General features: G+C 39.1%; 1 protein-coding gene across 1 annotated transcript in view; it reads left to right on the forward strand.

The window, feature by feature from the left end:
- The window catches only part of TBC1D5 (TBC1 domain family member 5), a 362705-nt gene that overhangs the window by 284285 nt on the left and 57366 nt on the right, over positions 1-21054 (forward strand). The window contains exon 17 of the mRNA XM_087824924.1: positions 11957-12042. Coding sequence (XP_087681050.1) covers positions 11957-12042 — 86 coding nt within the window. The remainder of the gene's footprint in view (positions 1-11956; positions 12043-21054) is intronic.

Raw genomic sequence — 21054 nt, forward strand, 5'->3', positions numbered from 1 at the left:
GTCACTTTCTGTCACATTCCACTTGCTAAAGCTCAGCCCTGTGGCCACACGGGAGGGAGGGAGGGAGGGAGGGGGGGAGGGGGGGGAGGGAGGGAAGCAGAAGGGTGCTTCTTTCCATATTTTCTTCACCCCAGCTCTGTTCTCTACCCTCTGCTTGGATTGCTCTTTCTGCCCCTCTCCTACTGGCATCTTCACAACCTTCCTTCCCGTCCAGCTTAAATAGCACTGATTGGTTTTAAAATGACATCCCGCTTCTCACAGTTTCCTAGTAAAACTCCCAGGAAGATCCAGACAAGCAAATACAATATCACAGCACAAAAACAAAACAAAATAAGTTCAGACAACATGCTGCCTACACGGAGTTCAACTCAATTAAGACACGTTAATTACACTGCCTGCGTTTGCCTTATAAAGCAGGGTGCCACCCACACCACTTAACCAGCTGCTCCCTCGTGAGGTAGCCCGTCAGGCAGGGGCGGTCAGAGAGCCGTGGGCAGCCATCGCGCGCCCTGCTCGCGCACTCCCCTGCTTGCCCACTCACCGCCCTTCCCGTTTTTATTACCGGAATTGCGATCACGATAGTACAGGACTGGGTGCAGGAGTTAGGATTCTGTTTATTCGGAACTCTGAGAGCAGTCTGAGATCACGCTGATTGCCAGTTAGCCCTTTTGGAGCGTCTTTCTGATCTGGGCCTAATGGTAGCATATTTGGCTTGGGCCCATCTCATACCGAGGAAAGGACTTGTGTGGGCATTTAAGAAACGCCTTCTCTCTGAGCCTTCCATTTGTCATGCATACCTGCAGATCAAATGGTTCTTCACCCTGCTACTCTGCAGCTATTTTTTTTTAAAGCCAGATTCTGGAAAGCTTTTTGGTTTATCTAGTTTACAGGCAATCGTTGAGCACATACCATGTGCCAGACGCTTCGCTAGAGACAGAGAGGATACACTGACCCGGATAGGGCTCAGCCCTCAGTGAACTTACGCTCTGTGTGCAGGACAGACATGTATACAACTGACCACAGTGCAAGGAAGATGGAATAAATACAAAATTTTGTTGAAATCAGCATGCTGTCAGAGTGGAGGTAGTAGAGCAACTAGAAGTTCACAAAAAGCTTCACGTAGGAGGTAGTATTTGAACCAAGAATGAGAAGCATCTCTGTAAGCAGAGAGTAGTGAGTAGACAGCTGTAACCTGGGGGAACAGCTTACCTGCAGTCTGGAGACGGGCCCATAGATAGCAGTGGAATCACTTGGTCGTATCCTGACTCTACATTCAACAGTTTGAGGAGCTGTCAAATGGTTCTGCAAAGTGGTTGCACCAGTTTGCATTCCCACCAACAATGTATGAGGACTCGCGTTTCTCTACATTTTTGCCAACACTTGTTACATCTGTCGTTTTTATTGTAGCCTTTCTAACGGATATGAAATGGTATCTCATTGTGGCTTTGATTTGCATTTCCCTGATGACTGATTATGTTGAACATCTTGTCATGTGTTTATGGGCTATTTGTACATGTTCTTTGGAGAAATGTCTCTTTGGATCCTTTGCCCATTTTTAATTGAGTTATTTATCATTTTATTATTGAGTTGTAAGAGTTCTTTATATATTCTGAATGCAAGACTCATCTAATGTATGGTTTGCAAATATTTTCTCTCATCTGTAGATCATCTTTTCACTTTCTTGAAGCACAAAATGTTTTTAATTTCTATGAAATCTAGCTAATCAGTCTCCTATTTTATCACTTATACTTTTGCTGTCATATCTAAGAAATCATTGTTAACCCAAGATTACAAAGATTTACTCATCTGTTTTCTTCTAATAGTTTGATAGTTTTAGCTCTTACATTTTAGGGCTGTGACCCACTTTGAGTTAATTTTTTGTGTGGTGTGAGGTAGGAGCCCAAAGTCCTTCTTTTGCATGTGGATATCCAGTTGTGTTTATTGAAAAGACTATTCTTTCCCCCACTGAATTTTCTTGCCCCTTTGTCAAAAATTAATTAACCATAAATGTGAAGGTTTATTTCTGGACTATCAGTTCTGTTCCATTGATCTATATGTCTGTCCTTAATGCTAGTACTACACTGTCATGATTACTGTAGCTTTGTACTAAGTTTTGAAATCAGAATTATGAATCAGAGAATTTGGTTTATCTTTTTCAAGATAATTGTGGCTGTTCTGAGTGACTTGCATTCCCATATGAATTTTAAGGTCATCTTGTCAATTTCTGCAAACTATTCAAAAATTTTATTTACATAAAAAGAATTATATTTTGTATGCTGTTCTCTACATTACTTTTTACCCCTTTCATTTAATGTTCTCTCTCTCCAGGGTGTTTTAAATACAGTGTCCACTGGGAAATAAGTGCTCTGTAATTCCACATAGAATAACTACTGGAAACTAATGACCTCCAAAGATTCCTCTTAACCTAGATGGGATGATTACTTAACCCCTTCTTATCCTTCTTTCTGAATCATTACAAAATATGCAGGCCTGTTTCTTCTCACTGTTTCAAAGTTCCAATCAAGGAGAATCTTGGACCCCAACTAACTGATTTGATTCTCCAAGAAAATGGCCTCTTAGAAGAGTTATTTTCTTGAAGCGTTCCTGGCTGCAAACTAAGAAAGTTCAGCTACTTAGAAAGAAAAAAGTGGTGAGGAGACAGCCCCACTGTGGGAGCATCCCTTTACAAATGTGGTTGCCATCAGCTGCCCACAGCCATGGAAACCCTCTACGCGAAGTTAGCGCAGAAAGAGTGGGCTCTCCAGAAGTGGACAGCTTGCTTCACTGTCATTGAGCAGTCCCCCGTCATCCGCACTCTCATCTCCCACCTAGCCACACTCCTCATTCATTCAGGCGAGGTTCTAGATGCTCTATAGGTCAGAGCCTTTACAAAGTACTTCTGTGTCGGTATTAAAGAGATCCAGCATCTGAGGGGTTTAAAGCCTGGCACAGTAGGGGCTCTTTGGGCATTTCTTCCTGGGCTGTCAGCCCTGATTGGTAGCTATCTATGCAATAGCAGTTGTTTAATATTTTGACTGTCACCCCTGTACATATTTATACAGCAAAAGGGTTGATAAACTAGTACAGTGGTACCCATCGAACTCTACCTTCCCAAGAGGAAAGCTTTTATCCAAAACCATCTTTCAGGTTTCTGAGAAAATGCCGCTGGCCCCCAGAAGGCTTGTGGATGGAATGGGGAGGGGACAGGCTCTAAGAACTTGGATGGGGAAAATTTACATCTTTATTTTCACTAAACCCTTACTAAAATGTAGTACTTATATCAACTATAGATGAAGGCAACAAATTACAATATTATCAGCAGCACCTGAAACATTTTCACTAATAGCAATCACAGATATTTTATACCACATTAGAGTTGATGAAGATACCTTGAAATGCCATTTTTACATTCATCACGACTGCTAAATTACAGTAATGATTAGACCAGCCAGTATATCTTATTTAATACGTTAATAAAAAAGCACATATCACCATTAGAAATTTGTTCAATATTTTGATCACTGTATTTCAGTGTAATTGGTTTCCTTTATAACCCTATGTACTTTATTTTGTGCATTTAAAAACATTACTCAGAAAAGGAGGCCAGAGTCTTCACTGGAAGCAGAGCAGTCCACGGGACAAAAAAGATTAAGACACCTAGTGTAGATATCATATGAGCAGCATGAAATTCATGTGTCAGTTGTTAGTTAGCACTTGATATTCAAGGGGCTTTGGTTTTAAGGCTGAGCTGTATCAAAAGTTACTGATTAAAGCCCTGCCCGGTGTGGCTCAGTTGGCTGGAGCATCACCCCGTACAGCAAATGGTGGTGGGTTCGATTACTGGTCAGAACACATGCCCAGGTTGCGGGTTTGATCTCCAGTCAGGGCACCCAAGGGAGGCAACCAATCGATGTTTCTCTCCCTCTCTCTCTCCCTCTCTGTAAAACCAATGAAAAAAAAGTTATTGATTAAAAAGAAAATATTTTACAATACTACCTAATCTTTAGAGAAATTGACATAATATCCGTGTTCTTTTTTGTAATGATACATGAAATCAAGAATAAAAAAGTGAAGAAAGGCAAGAGTGCGTCTACATGGATGGACTCTTCTCAGTGGCCTCAGTGGTCCAACTGGACATACTCTCCTAAGCAGAGCTTGGTCTCACTTAGGAAAATATAACTCTGATCTCTGTGTTATTTATGTTTTCTGATTTCTCTCTTCACTTGGATATTTCAAAACTCAATTCTGATACTTCATTGTTACACTAGAAAGCATCAAAAACAAACAGTATATGACCTTAGTAGTAATGGATTTATATAATAAATGAATTTTTAAGTCCGAGATGTTTTATCATTGATGTTACTCCCAAAATTGCGTTCGAAGTGAAGCCCTGCAAGGCTTCCTTTGTGCGGCAGCTTAGTCTTTTGTCGCCTTGGCAGTTGCAGAAGCAGGTAATGAAGGGAAGTAGATTGTGAGAACACTGGGGGGTGGGGGGGTTGCAAAATTCCTCAAACCAGGGTTCTGATTCCCACAGGGTCACATAAATTTATTCTCGGTGATTCAAATATCCTAAAACCATTTTTTTTCAGTTGCTTCTATTTTGGTGATAAGTTGTTGAAACTTACTTTTAACATTTCTAAAGATAAAAATTTACAAGGACAATTTTCATATCAAAGAGTTTAGATTCCCCAATTGGAATATTTAGGAACAGTTTTGCCATCACCTCTTTCCTCTTTTATGTTATCGGAGGTTGGGAAACAGCTCTAGGAAAAGACAGGCGGGTTTCCAGATTTCTAGAAACCACTGAAGTAAGGCTTCCCCTCCCCCGTGTGCTTACACTCCAGGAGGAAGGGGTGAAGAGTTCAGTACTGCGGAGAGCTCACCAACTGCCGAAGAGGGGGTCTGAGGACCAGTGTTGGGAACAAAGAAAACGGGCAGGCCTCAGTTACTTCCCATATTTACATATATGTTGAGGGGCATGTTCATCTGGCATCTTCCTGCCCGCTAGGTTCAAAACTATAAATACATGAGGAAAAGGAAAATTTTTCCAGTTCTCTTCTGGTGTCTATTTATTGTGTGAGCTACAGTCGAGCATAACGCACAGGTGGTTTAAATGCTTCTCTGCCATCTGAGATCCCTGCTTGCCAGGGTAGAGATGGGGATGTCACTTTGGGGAATTGGGCTTATTCACTATGTAAAATGAGGCTGGCGGGGGTTCAGAGGTTTTGTCTGTGTCTTTACTCAATTAACAATTTTTTAAACTTTTTTCAGGCCTTTAAAAAATTTTTTTCCCAGTTTTTATCTGTAGATGCAAAAATGGAATTATTTGAATTTTCTGTCATTTGCTATATAGTTTCTGTCAAGATAGGAATTATTACTATATAAACCAGAGGGCATTTTAAACCTGGTACTGGAATAATACTCTAATTTACAACCATGTTACAAAGATTTTTTTTTTTATGAAGATCTGTGTTCACTTGATGAATGCTTTGTATCCACATTTTGGATTTTGTAATATTGTGAAATATCAAACTAGGCTTTAATTTTTCAAATCTGGTGTTTTGTGAGCTTTTTTTTATACTGAATATTTGATATTTAATTCATGGTATGGGTTGTTTTTTACAAAAAGGACAAGCGGGTTAGATAAGATACGGCTCAATATACTGTTATACATAAATATGTATAGTAAATGAGTATTTTCTCAATAGCAAGTATAATATAAAAAGAAAATCAACTCAGATAAATGAAGGAAGAAATAAAATATAAGTCTGGATTTGACAGCAGTATCCAGATAAACCAGTTATTTTATGCATTTTTTTAAATGGGAGCTTCGTGACCATTTAGGATTATGTCTGCCTTTTTGATCCACTGAGTTCCTGCATCTAATTTTAATGAAGGGGCAGCGTGTGGCAATAAGAAACAGAAATGGTGAGACCTTTGTGGACCCTCTAGCAATCAGTGAATATCAGATCACAGATTTCCCCAGCTTTAATTACAGGCAAAAGAAAAGACAAAATTAGCATTTTAATATAGAAATATCTTAGGCTTTAGGAGAATTATGATAAATCTAATGTTGCCTAGTGAACCAAAGAGGGGATATTACAGCAAACTGTCTCCTTAGGAATATTTGTTTAAATAAAGGCAACAATACTTCATCTTATCTTTTTCGGGTAATTATCACCATTTCAGGCTGTTCTTTGTTCCAGGTTTAAAATACCTTTAATTTTGTTTTTTTTTAAAGTAATTGGCAGTGTTTGTTTTCTATAAAACTACGAGAAGGGAGAATTTCCGGTAGCTTGGCACTAACAAGGTAATTATTTTCGGGAGAGTTTGCTCTCCTGCCCGGCGCGGGGGCCGCGGCGTCTCTGCACTTGGACGCGGCCGGGCTGCCTCGTTTCCGTTACAGCGAATTAAAGCGGCTCCCCTTCCATGGCGGGGGCCTGCCCACCTGTCTCCCCTAAAACACCTGCAGCATATGTTTGCATAACCCTGGAATGCTTTGCCTTTGGGGTCCTGAGAAATTCCCCCGGAGCTTTTTGCTTATAAACAGCTGAGCGATTCGTTTTTCTAATGACGGTTGCTTTTCCCCCAGCATTGAGGCAATAACATATTCACTAAACTAAGAGTCTCATTTTTCATCAAAGAGAAGCGTTCGACGTGTTTTCGCAGAGCCGTTTCGCCTTCTGAGCCTTATTTTTCCCCCTTCTCTCAGCTGGCATGCTAAAAATCAAGGGTTGGTGGCAAAATATTAGGGGAAAGGAAACTAACTCTTCATTTGTCAAGTATTTTCTTCGTGCTAAACATACACGATATTGTAAATCTAAATCAGTATTTTCTATTAAACAAGTGCTGCAGGAACTGTATCAGTTTAATTTAACGTTAAGAATCATGACCAATAAACTATAAAAATGATAATAATTTGGACATATTGCAGAAATCACTTTAATTATTGTAATCACATAAGCTGGCAAACAAACGTGCATTCATGGCATAGGATGGTTTTACAATTTCTTAAAAACGTATAAGTGTACATACTCCTCAGCAATAAGACAGCCTTTCTTCCCACACACGAGATCCAGCGTGTATGATATATTTTACTATGTGTTTTTGCTTTCTTAAAATGTATTGTTTAGAAGACTCTACCCTAAATTTAAGTATGATTATCAGAAGTATGAAACATCACCTTCTCTCACCATGGATTTTAAGTTATTAAACTGTCAGATCTGTTCTCAAATTAAAGGTCTGTTTGCCAGTACTCAGTGATATGGGAAGGTAATCATAGCTCCCATCTCATCGCGTTTGCATCAAGTGCCCAGCACGGTGCTGTGCTTCGGGTTCATTGTCTCCTTTAATCCTCCTGCAGTTTTGCACGTGAGGAGAGTAGAGCTGGGAGGGGAACTCACTCCTCTCAGTGGCTCCTCAGCTAGTAGTGGGTGGGGCAGGGATCTGGATCCTGCCTCCCTGCCAGGCATCCTAGGCCTTTAAAGCAGATGGGAGAGTTATGTTTACCTAGTCTCTTTGTTTTTAACCTATGACTTTAACTCTTCTTTAAGTCCTTCTAGTACATTCATAATTAGAACAGGGATCGTTGGAATTGCCTTTCTTTGGCTCTTTTCAGTTCTACCTGTGCTTATAAATAGCCAGCCCTTTGAAAGGCGCCGTGCTGTTCAAAACAGGATGAGTACTTTAGATTTTTTTTCCTTCTGAAGTTCCACATGACAGTTCAAAAGGAGGTAATCACCTACACTTGAGGGTTAGGAGGTAGGGGATCAATCTAGAAAGTGCTGTTTGTAATGCCCTTTGTTGGATGAGTTTGACTTCACCAGGCTCAGAACAAGGAAAATCGTCACATACCATCTTATAGTTAATTGTACTTCTTGTAGCATCTTGTAGTCAGTTGTATCTAGTGTGGGTTATCACTTAAATATCTGTGTACTACTGCAGCAAACTGAGTTTGAGCTTAAAATACTGAAATAGTACCATGGGGGTAAGGGATGGCAGGGGGAGGAGGGTTACATGCTGATCTACACACTTCCAGCACAGAGTAAAGAGTTGTCCACCATCAAAAGTCACACCCAGGAAGGGACGGATTGTGTGTTCCCTGAAATGACTGTAAGGGGCAAGCTCTAGACTAGAAGTGAAGAACTTTATCTGTAACAGCGAGGTTAGACAGATGTCACTTAGTTTAGTCCTTACATTTAATGTTGTCATTTAACTACTGTTTGTAATTTGATTTTGTGATCATGGCAAATGAACAGTGTTTTGGAAATTCAGAAGTACAGCATGGCTTTGTCTTGTTTTATTTTTCCATATAGGTCCCTCTAGGACAGTTGTTTCTACCACTATCTAATCTGCTACTGTAAGTCATTTTGTCCATAAAGCTTTAAGATGCTTCCCAAAAATCCAACCTGTGTATGTCACGGGTGGGAATTCCAGCATTCTTCTTATATTACCATAAAATAAAATGTGAATGCAAAGCTGTAAGAAGAGCTCCACCAGCTTGTTAAGAGAGAAGTGAATGGTACTTCAGAAGTTAACTAGCTTCAGTCTTGTACATTTAGTTCAAGTCCATCCTGGGTTGGCCTAGGAAAGGCATGGTAAACCAAGGTAGACTGGATTTGTGATTTCTGTATCCTCATGTATGGTTATATAGACTTCCTGGCTCATGGAACATAATTGGTATTCCTCTGCACACAGACCAATGTGACTTAAGATAGGATTTCCATTTTGCTATCTTTTTATCAGAGTTTCACATATGTAAAAGTCTAGTGGCTTCTGTATTTTAGAGGACATTCCAGATCTTTAAAAATTAAAAGTCAGAACTGTTTCTTTAAAAATCTATGTGGAAAATAACCTTTAAAATAAGAAAAACAAGTTTCTCTTTACTTTTAAAATGTTTCAGTTGCATAAAGTTAGAATTCTGCTCCTTTAATCTCATTCCCCTAACGAAACCATTGTTATTTTGGTACATAGTTGTGTGAGAAGATATTGTTCCAAATTAATTAATTGACTTTTTTTTGGGGGGGGGGTCCATACCTTTCCAGTGAAGTTTTCTTCATTTTTTTAAGACCTTATTTAGAAGAGAAAAAACGAATTAAAAGAGAAGTAGTATAGGTATGTTGAAGAACCGTCAGTGCTAAATCTTAGTGTATAAAAGTACTTGGGTCCTTTTCATTCATGTCTGTGTATATATTGATTTTTATAGCCACACATTGATTTACGTATATGTCAGACATTTAGCTCTGTCTTGTCCATTACAAGCCACAAGCCATGTGTAACGATTGAGCATTTGAAGTACAGCTAGTCCAAACTGAAGTGTGCTGTAAGTATAAAATATATACTGGATTTCAAAGACTTTGTACAAAAGAAAGAACGTGAAATACCTCAATAATTTTTTTTGTTGATTACATGTTAAAATAACAATATTTTGGATATTCTGAATTAAATAAAATGTGTTATTACATTTAATTTCACTCATTTCTTTTTAATGTGGCTGCTAGGAAATTTTAAATTACAGATGAAGCTTGCCTTCATGACCCCCATTGTATTTCTGTTGGACAGTGCCGCCCGAGACCGCCTAGCTGTCCGCGTACTTAATGCCTTAGGAAGAGGAGCAGCATCTCGGACAGAAAATCCTATTGAATAACTTTTAACTGGAACCTCTGATTTTATTTTCTTACATTCCAAATGCTGTTTTTCAACACCCTCTTTTGATTCTGTTTTTAAAGTCTCAGTACAGTGGTTCTTTAAGCTGCCTCCTCTTTTGATACTGCTAAGTCTCCCAGGAGTTTACACAGCCTCGGTGAAAGCAATACTTGGGCCCCATTCATGTGTTCAAGTCAGATCATTATTCCTAATAATGGCTCTGAGTGCTCGGGTAGATCAGCACTTCGGCCTTGAATTGCTTGTCATTTCTTTATAAAGATGTCTCAAGGAATTGCTCTGTGCAGTCCCCTCTTTCATTGTTTCCTAGCAAAAAGTAACATAATCCTTCATTAGTTTGTTGGAAGTCAGAGAAGAAAAGTCTTTTATATTAGCCAAAATAAAATGTATTTCCAGGTACTGAGAATAAAGAGCGAAATTAGTCATGAGTGACGGTCCTGCGGAAGTTAATTCTTGAAATAAATCATGAATGCACTGACAATCCGCCAGTGGCTCTCACCTCTGTTTTATTTCCCCATTATACTCAGGTCCAGGCTGTCATCAGCAACGGCAAGGAAACCTATGTGATTCCTTGAGAAAGGGAAAAGTTGCACTGTTCGACTTACTAGTATGGTAGTCATGGAAGCACCGGTTATCTTCATCAAGGCAATTCAGATTTGATTATTGTAGAACTGTGTGTTGAATACAAACCAGTGGGGTGGTAGCTGGAGCTAAATCAAGGGATCATCAGTTATGTTAGATGATTAGGGCTGACTTGGAGGAGATATGAAAGGGTCAAGCTGTGTAAATATTCTCTTTTCAGCAGAAAAAAAAGAAAAGGTCCATCATGGTCATTAAGATGCAGCTTGTTAGCTTGATGAATTTCCAACTATTTAACCTTAGCAATTATATACTCCCCTGCCTACATGCAACTATATCAGTGCCTTAGGATTATGTCGCCAAGGATTGATATCCAAACATATTGGTAACTTTCTGTTAAGACAAAATGCAGCCTTTCTCTGTCTAGATGGATCTCTCAGAGGACAGGGCATGTTCTGGGTCAAAGTCCTAATTATCAACTTGAATTATATGCTCCGATGAGCATTGGAACACATTTATTTATAAGTTTTTTGAAAGCTTTTAAATAAAATAATATGTATTTTAACATTTTAGAGATGATGGTATTTATTTTAAGTAATGCTTTATTAATATGTTACATTTTTATAAACTAGATGAATTTTTTATAAAAATTAAACTTGTTTAATTTTGTGACCATGAGGAACTCGATACGTTTAAATAACAGACACATTAAATTAATAGCAACATATTTAGACACACCTGATCTATGATTCAAGGACACTTCTTCAGTGTTTATAAATAATATTAAATATCTGAAAGGATAATGTATTGCTTCTTTTATGAAAATACTCTTTTTGGTCAGTTTAGTTTTGTATTGTGAATGGTACCCTGCTAATATTTCCACTACTTGGACACTTATTAAACTCGTATGTAAGAACAGATGACATAGAAATTGCTAACTTTAAAAGAATTGCTGAATTCTTGAAATAGTTCATTCATTTTAGGAGAAGGAAGACTCGGTGTGCCATCTAGTGGGCATGTTTAGCATTGTGGGTATCAAAAACATTTCCCTTTTCCTCCAAAACTCAGCTTTCTTTACATTTTGTATCTCTTGGTCCATTAGCATAGATTATCTCATATAATTTTTCAGTTTTGTTGTGACTTTATCTTATTGTATTTGGAAAGTCATATTGAAAATGATCAAAATCATCAAAAATAAATTTAATGACAGGAATAAATCTATTCAAACTATGAGGCAAGTAAAAGAAAAATATATTAGCCCTGGCCGGTATGGCTCAGCTGATCGGATGATCATCCTGTGCACCAAAAGGTGGCAGGTTCGATTCCCAGTCAGGGTATATACCCAGGTTTGCGGGTTCAGTCCCTGGTTGGGGAGCATGCGGGAGACAGCTGATCGATGTTTCCCTCTCTCTCTCTCTCTCACTCTGTCTCTATTTCTGTCTCTCACTTGCTCTCCCTACCTCCCTCTTAAAAAATCAATTTAAAAAAACCTTCAAAAAAGAAAAATATATTAAAACAATTTCAGTCTTCAGTCAGGACTAAGATCAGGTAAGGCAAAGCTTCAACAATAAAAGCAAAACCCAAGAATATAATTATTAAATTTCATTTTATGTATTTTTTCTGAAAAAATATAAAAACAATCATTTTGTCCTTTTATATGTTAATATAGAACTTAAATAGCTTTATACATTTTAATTTTTTTTTTTTTCTATAGAGAAATCCAAGGCCAGTGACTTATCAATTCCATCCAAATTTAGATTATTACAAAGCACGGGGAGCAGACCTCATGAATAAAAGCCGGTAAGTTCTCTTGCTGATGAAAGTTTTGTCACAAAGACGTTCTTGGAGATCATCAGGAAATAGTGCACATTTGCTGAAAATAATTTTCCAGTTTTCAGTGTATCGATGGCTAATGCATATAAATAAATTACCCGAGTTTTTTTATCTGAATTTCTTTAAAGGAATAAGAAAATGATATACACTGGTATCAGTGGTGAGATGAAAAGTTAAATATAAGAGTGCTCGTTACAGTTTGAAGTTCGGCAGCTTCATTCTTCTAACACTAATAAACCTAAATAAAGTGTGCCTACTTGTATAATCTCTTTCTAGATACTTGCTGTTGATTGAAAAGAGGCAGTTTTATAATATATTTTTAAATTATTTCAGTAACAAAATTAAAATTGATTTTCCCAGCTGTCTTTAGAACTACACAATAAGCTTATAAATGCATCTTGGGTGTGCATTTGTGATTGCGTACATAGAAATTTTAAGGGTCACTGTAGGAATTAAAAAACATTAAAATCCTCCTTTTAAAAGAAATTAACATTGGCATAAAGGGTTGATGAACAGTTTTGTTCTTTCATAATACTGTACTCAGATGTCTCAAGAGTTAACTTGTCAAACCAGAGCCATCTCAGATTAGAACATAATTTCAGAGTTTACTCTAGGAGACTGAAATGTTAGCAGTGACAAATGCTGCCAGGCTGTCCGCGTTTTCTTCCCTGAGCACTTTGCCGTGTGCAAGTTTCCTCGGTGGGCGCCCAGCAACCTCAACGTGCATGTATGTGGTACACACGCACTGTGTGTTCAGCTCGTACTCCGAGAGTTAAAAAGAAGACAGTTCCTGCCACGTAGAAACCCATAGTCTAGGAGAAGTTTACAAGGAAGTGGCTACATTTAAACTTGTCTTTTGAACCCTGTTTTCGAGTAATGTTATTTTTAAACTCCCCACCCTTGCTTGAGCTCTGCCTCATGTTTTGATGTGCACCGTAATTATGAGACCAGTCCTGTAGCCCGTGAGGCTTCTCTGAGGCCCTTTGCTGAGTGGTCACTTCATCTGATTCTTGTTTCGCCATCAAAAGGCTATTCCCTTTAGTCACTTTGTTCATTTTAATTTAACAAGTGTTTAACAAAGAGTTCCAGGCTCTCATTATGCTAGGCACTGGAGAGACGCAGTGAACAAACCAGACGGAAATCCCTGCCCTCAGGAATCTCACAGTCCAGTCGCTTGTATTTCCTGCCTGTTATGTCAAGTATTTCATTTTGTTATGTTTAAAAGATCAGGGTATTTTAGGCACTTTCTTCGTACGAAATCTGTCTAACTAGAGTCCCTTCCTCTCTTCCCTATCTTCTCTGCACCCCCCCATTAGTTTTCACACAACAGCCAAAACTCTCCATTTACAGCAGATTACATCACACACCCCCAAACCCCCCCAAAGGCTCCGTCACCGTTGATACTCCAGGCTTCCCCCCCTTCTCTCTTTGACTTACCTCCTGGGCTCCCTTTTTCCTCACTCCCTGCTGCCCTTTGCTTGGCACTTTGCGCTGGACCCTTCCCCTCCCTGCAGCACCCCTCCCAGCCCCCCTGGCCTCTTCCTGCCCTAGGGCTCAGCCCAGACCGGCTGTGGGAGAGCCACTCTCAGCCTCCCTGTTGTGTGCCCCTCCTCTGCTCGCTCCCTAACCCAGTGCCAGTCTTGTTTTCTTCATGGCATTCATTACTAACAAGTTATATTCGCCATTTATGTCCCTATCATCTGTCTCCCCAACTTCCCCGCTAAAATTTAAGTCCCAGTCTTTCTTACCACTTAATGGTATCTGTGTGACCTCTAGTTACTAGAAAGCTTTTTAGCCTTAAAAGTAGCGGAAGGAACCACAAAGGGGATGACTGGTAAATTTTACTATACAACTATTTTTAAGTAGATATGTCAAAAATAAAATAAACTGAATCAAATGCAAACAGAAAGTTGGGGAAATATCTGTGTTGGAAATAACTGGGGAACTATGATATCATTAGTATATAAAGGACTTATGCAGTTCAGATCCAGCCTATAAGTTGAAGCACCCGCCAGTCTTCTTTTTGCCTCTGTACTCACTCCTTACAGGATCTCACCCCAGGTCATGGCTCTAAACACCACTCAGGACGGGAGGCCTCTTCACTGATCTCAGTCTGACCTCTCCCCTCGAACTCGAGACTCACAGATCCACTGCTTACTCTGTATTTCCTCTTGGGTGTCCTATGCGCGTCTCAAACTTAGGATTTTTTAAACTAAACTCTTGATTCTGCCTCCACAAAACTGTTACTCCTTAAGTGTTTCTCCATCACAATAAATACCACAACCCAGTCTTAGAATTGCAGTAGACTCCTCTTTCTCTCACATCACACATCAAGTCCATCAGCAAGTCCTCTTCGAAATATATCCTGAAACAAATCACTTTTCTCAATGTATCCTGCCAATACCGAGTCCCCCCATCATGGCTCATCGCACTCCCGTCGTCTCCTGATCGCCCAATATTCCTCTCCTCCTCGCACCCCGCAGCCAGATTAATGGAAGTCAGGTCATAGCACTGCTGCTCAAGCCCTTCTGTGACTTCCCAAAGCCTTTTCAGTGGCCTCAAGGCAGCCCTATGATCCAGCCTCCTCTCTCCAGCCCCTTTCATACCACCACCCTTCCCTGCTGCTCATTGCCTCCAGCCACCCTGGCCTGCTTACTGCCCCTCAGGCACGCAAACATGTTCCCACTCAGGGAGCTCTGAGCTTGCTTTTCCCTGTGCTCGGAGTCCCCCCAGTAATCCACATGGCACACACACTGTTCAGTCTCTGCTCCAGTATCATCTCTCCATAAAACCTCCCTTTGACTACTCTGTCTAAGATAACAGACCCCTTTCCTGTGCCTTTACTCTGCTTGCTTACTGTTTTTGTTTTTGTATTTTTTTATAGCACAAAATGATATTTTTAGCTTTTTAAAAAAATTACTGGTTTTTTTGTCTGTTTTTATCATTTGTTTCTTGCACTAAAATGTGAACTCTATATGTTTGTCTTAACTGTTATATTCCTGGTGCCCAAAATAGTGCCTAGAATATAGTAGGCACTCAATGAAAAAAGAGTTACAAACAGCAAATAAACATTTAAAAGGCTGTTCAAACCCATAATTAGTCAAATAAATGCAAATTAAAATACCAATAAAGTGTCATTTTCACCTTTCAAATTAGCAAATTAAAAATAGATGAGCCAGAGATGATGAAGTCCTAGAGATCTGTACAGAAATATTTAATAATATCATATTATATACCTAAAAATTCCCTGAGAGGGTGGGTCTTAAGTGTTATCACAAAAAATAAAATAAAATTTTTAAAAATGAAATAAAGAGGGTGGAAGGGAACTCATGGATGTAATGAATGTGTTTATGGTATAGATGGTGGTGATGGTTTTGCAGATGTCAGTCGTACCTCAGTAAAGTGGTTTTGAATAAATGAATGAATGAATGAATGAGTGGATGAATGAATGAGCAAGCTAGCAGTGGTGAAGGTGCATGGATACCCTTAGTCACCACTTGATAGAGTGTAAATTGAGAATACTTGATAATCTTGTGCAAGAAATCTTCCAATCCTATATGTAACCCTATTCCTTTGAAGTTTCTCAGGAGCCCTTGAGCCATAATCAGCTTTACAACTACTTTCTTAGTTGTTTAGAGTCTATTAAAAAGTTAATCCATTGGGGCTGTCATATAGTAGCAAGATGGGGAGTGGGAATGACCCGGGGGGTGGGGGTGGGTGTGTGTGTGTGTGTGTGTGTGTGTGTGTGTACACACATATACTCATGGGGGGACCTCTCCAGTGATCTGCAAATGGAGACAGGCAGACACCTGGGAAGCAGGGAACCTGCTCCATCTATGGCAGCGAACTTCTGTTGGTGTTGCTTATCCAAATAAGGGGCGAGATGCAAAGATCACATGTGAGTTCATGGATTAGAGTATCCCTAGAAATCAAGAAGCCTGATTTCTGTGCTTTACCATGGAGTGCTATCATTAAGACTTTAAAAGCAAGTGCCTAGGTATTTTAGTGGAAGAGTTTCCATTGCATGTGTGGGTAACACTCATTGTGCTCTGATTTTACTTACTTGCAAATTTCTTTTTAAAAATGGGAATTGATATTTTCTTACTCATTCAACTTGAGAGCTCAGAGCCACAATTTAACATTCAAGTTTTGTTCCAGTTTTGTCCTTAAATAACCAGAAATTGCTGCTATAAAAAAATAAGTGCATCTAATTTGTGACCAGTCTTTCAGAAAGACCCATCTAATTTATTTGGAAATCTGTGACTACTAAAATACCCAATTGAGTAGTTATAGAACAGAATTTCATGTTTTAGATACTGCAGTCTCATATGAAGAATAGAATCACATACCTTCTTTATTCTAGAACATTCATGGATTTTATGTTTTGAAAATGACATCACGGTTTCTCAAAATGTGTAATTCTTTCTGCTGAGCAGAGGTGATGAAGGGATGGCACCTGAGCTCTCAGCAGTGCCTCAAGAGTAGGTGTCACTTTATCTAGCGGTGCCTTTTAACAGGCTCCACGACAGTTGGGTTTTTGACTTGCTTAAGCAATTTCATATCACCAAAATTAGATATTCCATTTGATTAAATTAGACCTTGATAGAGATGGAAGAACCTAAGCTTAGATCCTGATCTCGCCAGTCAGCAGATCAGCAGATCAGCAATAACATTCTCAGTGCTAACATTCCCAGCTTTCCTCTGCTCCATGTCCAAAGCTTAAGCAACTTAATTGATATCAATGATGAAAGATTCCAGAATTATAATCCTGGCAGGTAGGCCCTCTGCAGAAGGCCCCTTGTCAGGACATTTGCATGGAAGGGAGGCTCCAGGGAAGGAAAATCCTTACAAGGAGAGTCCCCTCGGCTCTGAAGTTGTATCTCACATTCCTCAGCTGGGCTCCGTGTGACTAAGGACTGATGGCATCCAACCCACTAATGCTTGGTGGCTAGTAATTCTCCATCTGTCCTTGAGAACAGGGTCTGTCTCAGCTTAGGAGTGCTCCTCTCAGGGGCTGGCCCAACAGGAATGTCCAGAGAACGTGCAGGATCCCAGAAAAAGCACGGATCCTTCCAACAATTGTTATCTTATGCTAGAATGTGAGCTTCGTGAGAGCAGGGACCACACTCCTTCCTTGGTATTTCCTCAGTACCTGGCACAGAGAACAAACTCAAATATCGTGAAATGAATCGATGCTTTTTAGCTTAACATGTAGAATAACATATTAATGTCAGAGTCTGGGTCTTAGAGTCTTCATGTTCCCAGGGCCAAGCACAGTACCTGGCATTGTTTATAGTATTCAGTAAATACTTAGTTTAATGACCGGATAAATAAATTTAGTTTTGAAAATCTAAAGGACATTCTAAAATTTTCCTGGACAATTTCCACTACATATGGTCTGACCATTTTATCTGGTCAACAAGATTTTTTAAATTAAGCTTTATTATATTTACTTACATAATGACTGCCTTTTTTCAGAAGTATTTTATTGCTAAAATATGGTAAAGAAATGATATAGTAATAATAGTCCCAAAACTACAAAGCCAGGAACTCCGTGGTTATCAGTATTAGTAGTTAATTAGCTAATCATATTTCAAAGGGCACTGGTTTTTATATACATGTAATTTTGTAATATTTTTATTAAATAACTAAGACTTTGTATTATAAACATATCTATGTCTGAAGCGCTCTTTCTGTTGTATTAAAGAGAGTTGTTCATTCCCAACCCATTTAGGTAAAATGGTAACACTACCTCCTATCTAGTCCAGAGTAAAGAGATCTTTCTCTTCTTTAGAAAATGGATGTATAGTTTGTACACAGTACACAGATCTTAAGTGTTCGTCTGATGAGTTTTGACAGTTGTGTGTACCCATGTAACCACCATCCAAAAGAATATATCTGGAGTGAATATTTCTTTCACCCGAGAGTTCCTTCGTGTTCCTTCACGGTCAATTCCAGCCCTCATCCCGAGGCAACCACTTTCTGATTTCTATTACCGTATATTAGTTTTGCATTTTCTTGGAGCTTCACATAAATGAAACCACACAATATGCACTCTTTCATGTCTAGCTTTTTCTTTTTTTCGCTCAGCATAATTTTTTGTAATTCATCCGTGTTGTTGCGTATGTCACTAGCTCCTCCCTTTAGATGGTTGAGTTGTATTCCAGTATATGAATATGCCACAAGTTGTTTATCTGCTCTCTCGCTGATAGATCCTGGGTTATTCCAGATTTGGGGTATTGTAAGTAAGGCTGCTATGAGCATTCTTGTACAGGTGAGTTGTCCTCTCCAGTTAACTGTGAAGATGTTTGTTTCTCAAAGTGAAGGAAGAGAGGTGAAGGGGGTGAAACTACCCAGCAGGTGGGCATCTCTGAGTCACACCCTCTTCCATTCTGATGTGTCCCCCAAGCCAGAGAATCCCGAACCCTCTAATGGCTGGGTATGAGCCACAGATAGGAGTCATATCCCTCGGATACCCTGGGTTGAAAACTCCCAATCTAGAACCAGAAACTTCAATATTTATTTCTATCGATACATCTTGGAGAGTTTATCCAATGATTTTATATGCCATGATTAATGCATAATTGCTTATTATTTGTTATGTTAGCAGCCAGTGTTATAAATTGTGTTCGACCCAAGGAAGTAGGCCCCACAGTCTAGCTTGTACCCTCCCCCCCATCAGGCCAGCCTTTTTATCCCTAACAAGCAAGCGCTGCTGCTTTTGCTTCACATCATGTTGGCAGAAATTTACCTGCTGCATGCAAAATGGTCATAATCTATTTCACTTAAAAGAATCCTAAGGAATAAATAATAGCAAGGTAATTTTCATTATTTAGTTTTAATAAAAACCTATAAAATCTAAATGTCCTTGGTGTGGTGTGAGTTCATTTTCTAAGGTAACAGAAACCTCACAATATGGCAGATAGATTAGAATTAGAATAAACGTCTATCACTGAAGCAGATTTGATACACTCAACTTCAAAGTTAAAGAATTAGTTGGAAAATTTATTTTACAGAATTTGACACCTTCCACTTACAGAATTTATAAGTAGAAATACATCATAAATGCTAGCTCAGATGTTAGAACCATCTTGAAAAGTACTATGTTGCAACTCTGACAACTGTTTTAAATTTCCAAATAAAAGACTGATGTCTATAAGCATGAAAGAAAGAAATGTGAACCAGCATCCATTCAGGGTGAGTCAGTATGATAGACTAGATGCATATAGGAATGCCAGCAGAATACGGTTTCTATCCAAAAACCAAGGTCACGTATTTCTCATATATATCCTTCAATTTACTTTTCCAGCTACCTTTTTTGCACTTCAGAAAAAATTTTAAAATGAGTTATATGGTTTTATGGTGGAATCAAGTATAGGTAGATTGAAGTGAGAAGATGATAGCAAGAAAAGGAGACATGACAGAAAGGAAAGGGGGAGAACAGAGAAGAAAAATGAACATAGAGGAGGAAGGAGGCTCAAAAGAACAGAAAAGACAGAGCAGAAATAAGAAGGCAGAGCAGACAGGCCCCTACGGCTGAAGATGGGCTGAGTGAGCTTTGCTCAGAGGCCTACGCTAGTGTCCAGGCCTCGTACATGGTCCTGTCTTCTCAGTAGCGTAATGACTATGACACTAAGAAGCCATTTGACACAGCAGAGTGTATGCTGTGAGAAGTGGGCTTTCCTTTAACCCTGCCTCTCGCCTGTGCCAGGACTAGGGTTCCTGTGTGTCTGGGGATGATTTTTCACTCTCTGCTTACAAGTGATGGAGAACTTACTATTTTAAACAGAGCCTGTTAAATCATTAGAAAGGATTTCCTGGTTTTTAACTGTCTTCTGTTACTTTTTGTAACTTACGCAGCTCAGATCGTTTTTTAAAGCCATGCAAAAAGAAGCGCTTTCCGTCACGGCAGTTCTCACTGTATTGGAGGACTTGTGCCCCAGCTTTTCAGCCATTCTCCTTCCAGCATAATTTCCATACCTCCCCTCTGTTCCACTCCATTTTATAAACACAAAATTCAATTCTGCCAGAAATTAATGTCACCAAGAGCTATCTCCCATAGTTGTACAGTTATCTCCTGCAATGTAAGCACTCTAGTATTTTTAGTCACATTTATATTTGCTACAAAAGGATAGTAGGCATTTACTATATACTGATACTATATTTACTTTTGAAGGATCATGTCATAGGGTACAGAACTCAGGTTGGTGGTGTTTTTCTCTCAACACTTTAAATAGTCACTTCATTCTCTTCTTGCTGGCACGATTTACTGAGACGTTGGATGTGATTCTTATCTTTACTCTTCTATAGGTAAGGTGTGTGCTTTTCCCTCTGGCTTCTTTCAGGATTTTTGTTTTCCTTATCTGTGACTTTCTGTAGTTTAAAAGTGGTTTGATTTAAGTATAGTGATTTTGGTGTTTATCCTGCCTGGTGTTTTCTGAGCTTCCTGGATGTGCACTTTGGTGTCTGGGGAAATTCTCAGTCATTATTGTGTCATATATTTCTTCTGTTCCTTCTTTCTTCTTCTGGTATTCCCATTATGTGTATACCACACCTTCATAGTTGTCCCACAGTTCCTGGATATTCTATTCTGTTTTTGTTGTTCTTGTTGTTGTTTGCTTTTTTCTGTTTACTTTCCATTTTGGGGGAGTTTCTATTGAAATATACTCACCCTCAGAGATTCTTTCCTCAGCTGTGTCCAGTCCACTAATAAGCCCAGCAAAGACATTCTTCATTTCTGTTTCAGTTTTTTTTATCTCTAACATTTCTTTTTTTCTTTCTTACAATTTCCTTCTCTCCGTATGCATTTTCCATCTGTTTGTGGGTGCTGTTACTTTATTCATTAGATCCCTTAGCATTTTAATCATAGTTGTTTTCGATTTCTAGTCTGATAATTTCAACATCCCTGCTATGTGAGTCCAATTCTGATGTTTACTCTGTCTCTTCAAACTCTGTGTTTTGCTTTTCTAGTATGTCTTG

Source organism: Miniopterus natalensis, chromosome 15 (genome assembly GCF_054644295.1).
Source record: "Miniopterus natalensis isolate mMinNat1 chromosome 15, mMinNat1.hap1, whole genome shotgun sequence".
Lineage (NCBI taxonomy): Eukaryota > Metazoa > Chordata > Mammalia > Chiroptera > Miniopteridae > Miniopterus > Miniopterus natalensis.